This window comes from Rhea americana, unplaced genomic scaffold (assembly GCF_003343005.1).
Source record: "Rhea americana isolate MKP2758 unplaced genomic scaffold, rheAme1 scaffold_109, whole genome shotgun sequence".
NCBI classification, from domain to species: domain Eukaryota; kingdom Metazoa; phylum Chordata; class Aves; order Rheiformes; family Rheidae; genus Rhea; species Rhea americana.
The window spans coordinates 1,805,253-1,817,193 of NW_028185139.1; the positions used below are offsets into that span (position 1 = coordinate 1,805,253).

The 11,941-nt window shown below is 39.8% G+C and overlaps 1 protein-coding gene across 1 annotated transcript in view; it reads right to left on the bottom strand.

The window, feature by feature from the left end:
* Positions 1–11,941, bottom strand: part of MIA3 (MIA SH3 domain ER export factor 3) — a 27,961-nt gene that overhangs the window by 13,851 nt on the left and 2,169 nt on the right. Inside the window, exons 3-6 of the mRNA XM_085311854.1 lie at positions 7,082–7,168; positions 3,105–6,048; positions 1,823–2,104; positions 34–143 (exon numbers count right to left, since the gene is read on the bottom strand). Coding sequence (XP_085167980.1) covers positions 34–143; positions 1,823–2,104; positions 3,105–6,048; positions 7,082–7,168 — 3,423 coding nt within the window. The remainder of the gene's footprint in view (positions 1–33; positions 144–1,822; positions 2,105–3,104; positions 6,049–7,081; positions 7,169–11,941) is intronic.

Below are 11,941 nucleotides of genomic sequence, written 5' to 3' on the forward strand. Positions count from 1 at the left end.
GGCGGCCTCCCGCCCGCCTACCCCGGGACTCACCAGCTGCGCGAGCGGCCGCAGCCCGTCCTTGGCCGCCGCCACCGCCTCGCCGAGGGCTCCCCGTGCGGCGGCGCCTGCCTCCGCGCCGGCTCCTGCGCCGTCCTCGGCGGCTGCGGGCAGAGGGAGAGCGGCGTTCACCCCGCGCGGCCCGGCCTGCCGTCCCGTCCCCGGCGGCACCGCGTTGCGCCCCCCCGCCCCAGCGCGGCCTGCGGACAGGGGGAACATCTCCCTCTCTGCTGTCAGTGCCCTCGGAGGCTACGGGGAGCCGCACCGGCACCAGGGGGCCCGCGGCCTTCTCTGAGGTGAGATTCCAAACTGCGGTCCCTGTTTGTCCAGGGCGTTGAAGAAGAGGCAGAAGCGCTCAGAAACGACAGCGGTCTTCTGCTGGAGTTCATTAGAAAAGGTGCCGTGAAGAGGGACAAGGATACAGAGCTCTGGTTGCTTGCCCCAGCCTACGTCAGATGCGCACTTCTCACTGACTCTTAGATCCCTAGCCAAAAGACCCACCTCAGCTTCTAATAAACTCAGCACTGAGCACAGTGCAAGAGTTTTAAATCATCCTTATTTCTGCTCTGTACTGAAGATTGCCTCCTTCCCTCGCTGCTATTGTTGCCGTGAATTCACATTAGCAGATTCAAATAACCAGTTGCACAGCCTGATGCTGTACTGTGGAGCTGCCATAACGAATGGTGCTTCAAACACCTGCCTTATTTCCTCCCCAGCATTTCCAGCAAGCTTCATTGGAACTGCTGGCAAGCAACATTTAATCACAGTTAATCTGATGTTACCATGAAGGAAAGGGAAGAACACCTGACTGCTTAACCACATACAAGTAGTTCGCCAGCCATTTAAAATTAAGTACGTACCTTTACATTCAACTTAACCTTTCCCTTAGGACTTAAACTTCCTCAGAAGTGCTTGACTATGGGAACGGAGGTACCAGACCTCAGTAAGATTCTGAGGCTAACAAGACATGCCTAAATTTTGTCTGAATCCTCAAAGAAATGATTTGTTAAGTGGACAGTGATCAGAGATGAATGCAAACAAAAGCTGAGATTAGCAAAAAGAACAGCGTCAAAGCCAGTTTCATGCCCGAACAGAACCAAGGACCATGGCAGTAACAGGAAATCTCCTACCTCTCTGTCTGTGGTAATGACCATTCAGCACAGCTCAGCACATGTACCTCCAGAGGAAGACAACCCGAGTTAATTTCAGTCCTCAGAGGAATCAAATCAAACCTCTCTCTCCTACTCCAACAAATACCTTAGCCAGAAACTACAGTCTCACTTGAGTGGAGCTACACTCCATCTTTCCTGGAAAAGTAGTTTTGGTAGGAATATAGTCCAGAGCCACAGGTTAAAAAGAGAGGCAGAAAAGACAGAGCATAATTCTACATCCTAATGGTTAGATCATCAATCTCTTCTGTAAGAGGGAGGAAACCTTAGTGTCTCCTTCCAGTGCTTTCTGKTTTTTTTTCTTCTTTTTAAATGTGCTACTGTTGTGAGACACAAGCCACCACCCTAGCACAGAATTCTGATGATGGTGCTTAGAAAAGAACTTTACTTTTCTAGTGCACAAAGGAAATGGAAAAAAAAATCTGTCTATTGAGATCAGTGTAAGCTAGAAATACTGGCACTAGAGATTCTGTTTTGGATTACTGAAAAAATGTTAGAATTATAGTGCATATAATGAAAACATTAGTGAAAAACCTCATTATTTGCATAAAAGAACCAGTCAACTGTACTCATCAAAAGCAAAGGAAGAAAACAACAAATTTCAAAAGCTTTACCTGCAGCAACGTCTTCCTTGGTACTCTGTTCTGTATCAATTGACCCAGAGGAAGCGTCTGCCAGTGGCAATCTTCTTTTGTTGTCGTACCCTTCCTCRGCATCTCTATTATCTGAGAAGCTGGCCTCTTCGTGCTCAGGYGGAACGTTAACTGCTTGCTCATCCTTTTCAATAGGCAGAACTGGCCTCTTATCTTCAAGTTGCTGAAATACCCGATTCCTCTCATCGATGTCATTTGGGTTCCTGAAGGGAACACTGTCATATTCATCTTCTTTTGCAGCATCTATAGCAGACAGAAAGATCGTGAATTGAACGTATTTCTTACTAGCATTTCTTACTACATTGAATGTATTTCTTACTAGCAGCTGTCTCCAGCTAAATACTGCATTTGACAAAGACTTGCTGATACTWTTAAACACCAGCTTATATGTTGCTTCCAATATATTCTTAGTAAAATTTCAGTGTCATCTAATTAATATTGATATGGAATTTATGCAAGGTATTGATCACTGACCAGATAGTGAGTTGTTTTCATTGTTGGTGATATGACTTTATCAGAAAGTACATTTATTACTATGCAAAGAGCCTTGCTAAGGATCTATCTTAGTGCCTTACACATTAATTAGAAAAAAACAGCCAGTTTATAGCAGACTAGTGCTAGTTCTTCTCTCTGCCAGAAGATAGGTTTGCTCAGTTTCTTCTRTTTATGCTCAGTTTTATGAATGTGGACAAAAATATGATGATAGGGACATCTGAGATTTTAGSTTGTACCTTTTTAGTGTCTGAATTTTTATTACTCACTGCACATCTTAGAATGAAGTGCTAGTTTGAGGGAAAAAAAAGATTTCTAGACCCTGTAGAAAATTGAGCACATGCTACAGATGTGAATTTCCATTTTGTGGGGTAAAAGGGAAGGAGGAGACCTGAGTGGCTCCTTCTAGACTAACCTATCCACTGATCCCACTTCCTTATGCAGAGGCTGGCCCGTAAGAACAGACATGCAGAGCTCAACATTTTCTTTCTCAGGGCCACACATCACCATGCCAAAAATTGCATCAAAAGTCAGCAAAAACCCACAGAGCCTCTTCCAATTCTGCTTCCTCAACCCCTTCTTAAAGTTTCTCTGGGTTACATAGCTTGGTCTGGGGCAGGGTTTTACTTCCATTTAATCTATTCATTAACTAGCTTGYGTTTAATGTTTTATTATTTTTCTGCAAACACAGAACACAAAATTATCACAAACTCCCCAGAACAGCCATCATGCATGCATTTTAACATCTTACCTTCATGATGGAGCTGGTTATCTTCTTCCTGTTCTAGAACAGCTGCAAGTGGGACACTCTCACTAGCAGATGAGTATTTGCTCCTTAGAGAATATATTAATTCTTGAATATCATCCATCAGTGCACTTTCTTCATCGTACAAATCCATCTCTTTCACCACCTCCTCTTTATTTTCTGCCTCTCTGGAATCTAGAGCTTTTCCTACAGCATCCATAATACTAGATTCTGAAAATTCAAGTATCTGGTCCAAAGCTTTTTCTATATCTTCATTATTATGACTTGCCTTCTGAGCAAGCTCCAATTCTATCTTCATATCCTGAAACATGGCTTCTATCCTAACCACATGATGGAGCCCAAGGTACTTTTGTAAGCGTGCTACACGCTTTTCATCAAGGAAATCCCTCATTATTGTGAGCTGTTTCACAGACTCACCGTAGTCTGATATGATAGTGTCATTTGTGGTTGCTGAGACATTAGTGGGGCTGGGGAGACGTGCAGACTGCTGGTGATCATTTTCTGTGTGCTCTAAATTTTGCATCTCTTTTGAGTCTTTTTGTGAAACAGCCTCTGAGAGAGGTTCTTTCCTTTGGTTAAAGTCATTGCTGTCTTCTGTTTCAGAAGGTTTGAAATTATGTTCTTCCACAGCTGATGGTTCTTCAGCTTCAGAAGACTCCTCACCACCTTCCTTGACATGTTCCATTTCATCCAGTTTAGAGTCTTCCCTGACTTGTATGTCGTCCTCTTTGTTCCCAGTCTCAATTGTATCTTCCACGCTGATCATTTTCTTTACTTCCTTAGAAAATGCATTTGTTTCCTCTCCCATTTCATCAGTTTTGTAACTAGGATTAGCAGTTCCTGAAATAGCTTCACTTAGTGTTTCTAATTCAAGATTTGTACTTCTAATATTTAGTTTATTACCTTGTATATTTGCAAGTCTTGATTGTGACAACTTTGCACTTGCAGCATTCTCATCTTCCAAAAGCTCTTCCTCTGCTTGTTTCAGATCAGGGTCTTCCTCAGCATCCAACTCTTCAGACTGGAATTCTTGTCTTAGTGTTTTTTCTCTAGCTGAATATGTGCCACTGTCTGAACCCCCATCCTCAGTATGATTAATTCCTTGCTGAGTAAAATTCTCTGTATTAGTATTCTCTGGGGCACCTTTTGATTTTTCTTCAGGGGAGCTTTTCTGAATGCTTTCTTCCAATACTGTTGCCTTGCCAAGGCTTCTTGAAAGCTCTTCTTTCACATCTGCCTCCRAATACTCAGTCTCAATTTCCCATGGCCTGGGTTGCTCAGCTGCTTCTCTAATCACATGCTGATGGTGTGGGTCTCCCTCTCCTGCAGGTCTTGCTTTCATGTTTACCCCTTTTATTTTAGGTTCTTCTTTAAAGAAAGTGGTTTTTGAATTTTCCTGATCAGCCTCCTCTACTTGTTTTAAATCTTCTTCGTGTTTCAAAACTTCTTTCTCCACAGCAGGCATTCCATGCTCTTTTAAGAGGTCAGTATCTCTCAAGTCATTTTGAGATGCATTTTGTGCTTCCACTGGTTTGGCTAGAACATCAACAGAAGGCTTATCCTCTGCTCTTCCTTTCTCATTTATTTTTTCCTGTAACATTTTGTGCTTTAAATCACTTTCCAAGATCTCTTCCTCCAAGGTCTCATCCTCAGTATTCTCCTCCTCTTCAGTTGTTTCAGCAAGTGGCACTCCTTCTGGATTTCTGTTGATGTCACCAAGGGATGGTTTTAAAGGATCTTGCATGCCTTTAATGGATAATTCATCTCCTAGACTATGGAGAACATGGGATTCAGACACAGATGTACTCTTTAGCTCTTCAGTATGTGATTCAGTCCCATCATCCAAGAGCTGTTCTTCAAACTGTTCAGTTTTATTTGTTTTTCCCTTTGAACCAGGATCACCTGCAACTACAGGTTCCTTTCTAAGGAGCTCTTTGGAGAGGTACTCAAATTGAGGTGTTGCTGCTGCTTCTCTTTTACTAATTAGCATTACCTCMTCCTGCTTCTCCTTTGTTTCTACAGATTCAGACCTATCCACATTTATATTGTCATCTGACCTCCTGCTCTCACTGAAGGCATGCTCAAGAATTAATGTATCTGAATTATATTTTTTCTCATAATCTCTTTGGTTATTTAGCTCTGTAGCACCCTTTGCATTTTCATCAGGTTCATTTTGTGACTTAAAGCCATTGTTTTCATCAGCTTCTGAATCCTCTAGGGATACAATTTCTTCTGCCATGAATGACAGCAATGGGATTTCTTCAGATTGATCTGCAAAGTCTTGTTCCTCCTCTGTATAATGARCATCAATGCTCAAATCTTCATTAAAATCATCTTCCAGTGATGTAACAAGGCTAGTCACCTCATCATCAGATACAACAGCATCAGCAGTGGAACCAAATTTTGTTTTCAAGTTCACAGATAGCTCTCTGTTTAAAAGTGTATAGGCATTGACTTCTTCATTCTCTTTGTCAAGTTGACTGGTTTCATCCTGAGAAATACTAGTGTTTTTGGTATTTTCACTTTCTAGCCCTTTTAATTTCTCATGTAGCATTCCTTTCAAGTGCTCATGTGCAATTTGATCTCCCTGAGAGTTTTTTTCATGACTATTTACACTGGGGTCTCCCCCAGTATTTTCAGTTCCTTCTGTAAAAGGACTGTCTGTTTCCTCTGTCATAGAGAGGGCTTCCTGGTCTTCCTCTGCGCTTAGCTCAAGATTGTCCATCTCCAAAGCATGAAGGGGCTTTATTGTATCAACTTCTTCCATCTCTTCATCTCTTTTGGTTCCTTCAACTGTTTTTGTCCCTGGATCACTCGATTCTGTTTCCTCTTCATTTGTTAGAGTCTCTCCTGATGACTTCAAAAGCTCATCCACATTATAATTATCAAAATCATCCCTTCCACCATCAAAACAAACAAAATCTGTTTCCTGAAATGAAAAAAGTGTCAGTCATAACAGACATTATTTTCTTTATTACAGTGATGAGACACAATCCATTTGGTTGATTAGAGAGAAATACAGCGCCAAAGTAAGTATTAYTAGTTGTGCCAGATTAACTGCTTGAGTGCTTAACCAAAACTGTCTTTGAAATCAGTGGATGCTTTGCCCAGGAACCCATAAAAAAATAAATAAAAAATTCAGGACTTCGCCTGTTCTAAGACCTCTTAGTGAGGAACCAAATGGAAGTCAGCAATGAAGCTGATAGTATTATCATATTATCACATGCATCTTTGAAATAAGAACAATTCCATTGCTAAATGACAATGAAGAATTCTTAATTGTACARAGGGAAAACAACTTCACTGAGCTTATTTCATTAGCTAGTCCCTCCTCCAATAGCAAACTCCTCCAAGCAAGATTGCCCATTATACAATTTCTGAAAAATAAATTGGAAGTCATGCAAGCCACAGAATTCTATTTCATAATGGTCTGAATCTGTCTCCACATACAGGCCTTACTCAATCAATTCTGGAGTTATTAGCTATTAGTGCATGAAAACCATGTAATACAAAGTTGAGGGATCAACCCTAGAATCAAAGTGCTAATAGTGCAGCAGATTTTGTTTCTAATAATACTTTAAACTTCTCAAGTTTGGAAACAAATTCTGAATACATACCAGACAGCCTATGTGCAAGCCAGCTAGCAACATTTCTAGAGCTTACTAATTAGAGATATTCAAACAGGTTGTTAGGAGAGAAACATAACATTCAAAATAATAATAATAATAATAATAATTAGTGGCCACATTATGGACTCATGTTTACACACTCATCCACATACATATCTACACAAACATTCCTCCTTCCCTGACATGTATGTACATGTGTGCCACTACGTAGTTGCCAATGTACATGAAAATAACTAAGATTTACTGATACTCCTATTCTCCTCAGCAATTTTACTGAATGCTAAGGTAGGAAGTAGTAAAAAGCTTAATTAAAAAATAACATCCAAAACTTACATCTGTTGGTAATTCTAGCTCCTCATTGGTATAATTATGATTTATTTCAAGTAAATCCTTTGGAAAATATCCAAAATCACTTCCAACCTGCCCAAAAACAAAAGCAAATAAACAAAAGAGTTAAAGAAGCTGCTGAAATCATGAAATTATGAATGAAGTACATGTTTGAATCCTAATTACAGGCACTAGTCACAAATACATTATACTCAAGTATTTCTAAATGAAGTTTAACGCAACAAATAGAAGAAAATAATCAGCAATACCTTGTTTGTACAAGAGTTCTCATGGAAGTTTTATACATATAACCTTCATAACAGCTTTGTGAGGCTGGGAAGTTTTATTATTCCTGCTTTAAAGATTGACTTATATAACAAATTATTAGGAAAGCTGGGAATGAAACCCAAGCATTCTGACTCATATGCACTTTATTTGCTAATCTGTACTCTCCCTRACACCATAGTTGTCTCAAGTATTTTCTTAATTAGTAATCAAAAGAGAATCTTTGACTAGTAAGACTTACCTCCTTGTAAAATACTATTACATAGTAATAATGTAGCCTGTAAATTTGCTCATTTTGTAGTTTAAGGGAAAAGTATTTGAGCAGAATTTAGGAAAATACAAAACTGTACCCAAGTTAATATAATAATCTACAACCTGTTTGCAAAACACACCCTCTATGCAAATATATTATTGATCTTTAGTGACTATTGTGAGTAACAGTTAGTTGCAGGTGGCTATCTAAAAGTAAGGCAACAGCTGAGTGGAAGACAAGAATACCTCTTATCACTCACTGGATAAGATCTACACAGTAATGCTCTCACTTGATAGTTCTGACAAGTGCTGTCAAGAAGCCAATATTAATAGCATGCTATCAGTACTCAGGTTAGATAATCCAGGCAAACAGAGCCTGGCAGACACACCCAGAAGGGTAGGGAGTTCCTAGAGGACCAAAATGTCCAGGAGAAGAAAGTGTTACTCGTTTCCTGAATGTTTTGTTATAGGAGGAAGACAACTGCCAATTTTCTTGAAGTTTATTTGTGAAAAGCACTCAAAGACCAAATTAAAAAGAAAAACACTTGTATCAAAACAATTAGGGAAGCCAAGTTTTGTTACATGGATGTAACTGAAACCAGTTAATCTTGGCTGAAGTTTTCTGAATTTACAATGGCATAAAGAAGAGAAAAATCTTCTCCAGTGGATAAGAGGTATTAGTACTTTTTTGTTTATGCAAGCAAAGTAAGTACTGATATGCTGTGGGATTTGCATTCACATCTGCATTCTATAGTCAAGATTTCTAAAATTAGTCATAGGAGGGGGAACCCCCTCGAAAACAAAAAACATTAACTCCTTCCTCACACACATACACATTTTATAAACATGCAGCAGACTGACAACTAATTGTTAATACTGCAATTCTCTTATGGAAAAGAGATCCTGTATGCAGTTTTTATAGTGCAAAACAATTCTTGGGAATGGAAATTAAACTAGACAAGCCACATCAAAAGCTTATTCCTATGTTACATACTACAGTTCTATTCTAAATTGTCAGATTTCTCTCCACAAACTTCTATTAGTTTTAAACGATCTTTGCAAAAACAAAAGCCAAAGCTTTCAAATAGCCTCCTTACGGACCAGTCTCTGTGACTACCATTATAATTAGGCATCACAATTTGGAATGGATTTAGTGTAATCCAAGCTGCTGACTTCACAAGTCCTCTGCAGTGACCCAATTTGCAACTTACATGGTTTATGACCTATGCAGGACTTGCGTGCCCAAAATTTTATCTGTTCCTCTCCCTATAATTCCTACACTGTAAGAGAGAAAAAAAAAGTCATCTTTGTACCATTATGCAGGGAAAGGAAACATTTTTAATTCTGTAGGTACACAATAGAGGCAAGGCAATATGCATGCCAAGTAACAGGAGAAGAAAAGGTACATCCCTCAGACCACACAGGAGACAGCTTTGCTCTCTTGCCAGCTACAACACCCCAGGGAGGAAAGTGAGGGAGCGTGGGGTGTGTGTGTGTATGTACAGCATCTGTCCCCACTTGTGACAGCAGCCAGCTGTTGCAGATTCACTAAGCACCACTGACCAAGAAGCCAGTCTCTTGCTCTACCTACCTTGCAGATAAAAAACAGGGAGTTTGGAAAACAAGATATTCAATGTGTGTTCTAGTGATGTGGGCTAAGATTAANAAAAAAAAAAAAGGCAGGAGGGCTCTCATCACAGGTGACAAAAACTGTCAAAACATTGGTCCAAGGAGGGGGTCATTTCTAAGTGCTAGCATTGCTCAGAAAGCACAAAAACAATAGGAACAAATCCTCTGAACCAGTGAGTCTTCCAGACATACTCTGTCTTCTGATCTACTTTAAGTTAACTTCACCTTCTTTCCTTTCTGCTATGTTCTGTATGAGCTTTTGGAGAGGAAAAAAAAAACAAAAACAAAAACAAAACAAAACTTAAAAAGGTGATCAGCAGTCAAGTCCATTTATTGAGGCTAGAAGCTGTTTCTTCAATCATGCATCAACAGAAACAAAGTTCAGCTCTTTGCCACAAGGTAAAATAATAGTCTTGCGCAGCAAGAATATGAAGTGTCTTTGCTAAAATGTTTATTAAAAAATAGCAATTTTTACTTGAATTATCTGAAGTAGTTTTGGACCCTGCTAAAGATGAGGGGAGCATGCAGAAGAATTATATAATAAAGTCTGTATCACAAAACTTGATGACTTAAACAGTGCAAAGTGTGTGCTCAAAGAAGAGGCTAGTTTTAGAGTAGGACATGGAACACTAGGCAATGAAAGTACCAAACATGCTCCCTCTCTGCCTTTGTGAAAAACTTGAGTGTTTTTTGGACTTGAGATATTCATTAAATTTGTAACAAAAATCACGCAAAACACTGTCACAGCATTTGTCTTTGCAGTATTAACACGGTTTGGATGGCTCTGCTAAAAACTGCATGCCATGCAATATAAAGAATAGATATTATAGCTGGGTTCCAGAAATTTCACAAGCAAAATATTTACAGAGTTCAATGATAATTCTGCAAGCAATATTATACAAAGTATACAAGACTGTTCATTAAATAAGGATTCTGTTTTGTTAAAACAAAGCACATTTACTGGCACAGGTCAAAACTCAACAATAGCTTGAATAAGGCAGAGTGAATGTGGTAAGGCAAATAAAGCCTAACTCCAACTGCTTTAGATTTTCTGGCCTGGATGAATCCAATATTATCAGATCGTCTCCTTTCAGGTCAATAGTATTTCTCATGGCTGCTCAAAAATCAATTCCATGATTAGAGCTTGTATTTAGAACTTTTTTGGAACAAGCCCCAAGTTCCAGTAGTTCAAGCTTCTCATACACACTTTCCCCTAACCTTTGTCCCAACTCAAGGGAGGATCATCTGTTAGGAACATCCATGAGTTAGTCATAAATAATCCCTCCATCTGCAAGGGAAAAATCAAAGCTTAAACATTATAGTAGAAATTCATACAATAATTTCAGACTATAGACTTTTCATAAAAGATATGATTTAATGACTTCCAATTTTCAAAAAATTGTAGTTGCTTAAGTTGGAGTTATCCCTGGATTTCAGTTTTTGTTATGCTCTAAGAAATGCTTTCCCCCAAAGCTTCAGCAAACAGAAAAAAGCAGTAGGGTCAGATGACACACATGAGCAAACATGAAGTCATGTGATGAGATTCCCAAAGGGGCTGCAGCAAAAGGCAACCTGACTTCCACTGAAATTTCTTCGAATGCAACCTCACAAAGGTAGCCTGTCTGTAATTTGCAAGCAACAGCCTCTTCCCAGCTCCAGGACTCCACATAGCAGGCACAGCTGGTGCGTGTAAATCAAGTTACCCAGCTGAATCTGGCACATGAAGTCATATTGCAGGAGAGAGGGACACCTGCACTATCTGCAAGTGCATGACTGCAGGGTCAGTGGCAGGGTCAGGCATGCCAGTCCCTTATTGACCAGGCAAGAGTAGGCAGGTCTCACTGCTCTGTGGCACTTGCAGCCTGTTTGTTGCAGTGTTAGGACTGGTGCAGAAGCAGCCAGTGGAATTTGGTGGTGGTGGTGTGGGGAGGAGGGGGATTCACCGTCCTAAGAGAAATATAGGAAACTCAGTAACACTAAATAAATAGGTGTTTTACAATTCTTTCATACCTGCTAACTTCAGTTGTTATTTGCTAAAGTCAAAGCAAAAAGTACTTTTAACTCAAACACCTATATGTTGCATTAGCTGCCTATCAGTGAATATATTTAAACTGAGTATTAACTCAGTAATTACTGAAAACTTGTAGGTCTGATCTTACATCTTGCGAACAGAAGATTTAAAATTGGCCCCATGTTACTACCTTGCATCTGAAGAATTGTTCGCCATGAAAACCTGTACTATCTAATTATCCAGAATATTTATGGTACAGTACATGTCAGAAGGGAATTACTCGCGTGATACAATTATACACTCTTCTCCTTTAACCACTTGCTGTAATTTTCTGGTCTCTTCTGTGCTGTTTTAATTGGATTTGACTCCTGCTGAGAGCCTGGCTTGTCCACACCCAGCCCAAGCAGGATAGAGAAAGTGATACATCCTGCTTTTCTCTAAACCACTAGTCCCACAATAAACACACAGGTGTGGCTTTGACCAGTCTAGACCACTGTCAAAGGCAGCATCTCCGGTAGCAGAGCAGAGTAAGAAAGGCTGAAACGAACAACTCTGACTCAAAGAACAAGGGAAGGAGAAGGGGGAGAAAAAAAAGTTAAAAACACCTGTATTGCTGCAAATAATTGCATTATTACACATAGTAAAAGCATTGTTTGGATAGTATGTTACGAATATGAGTGGCCTAGGTA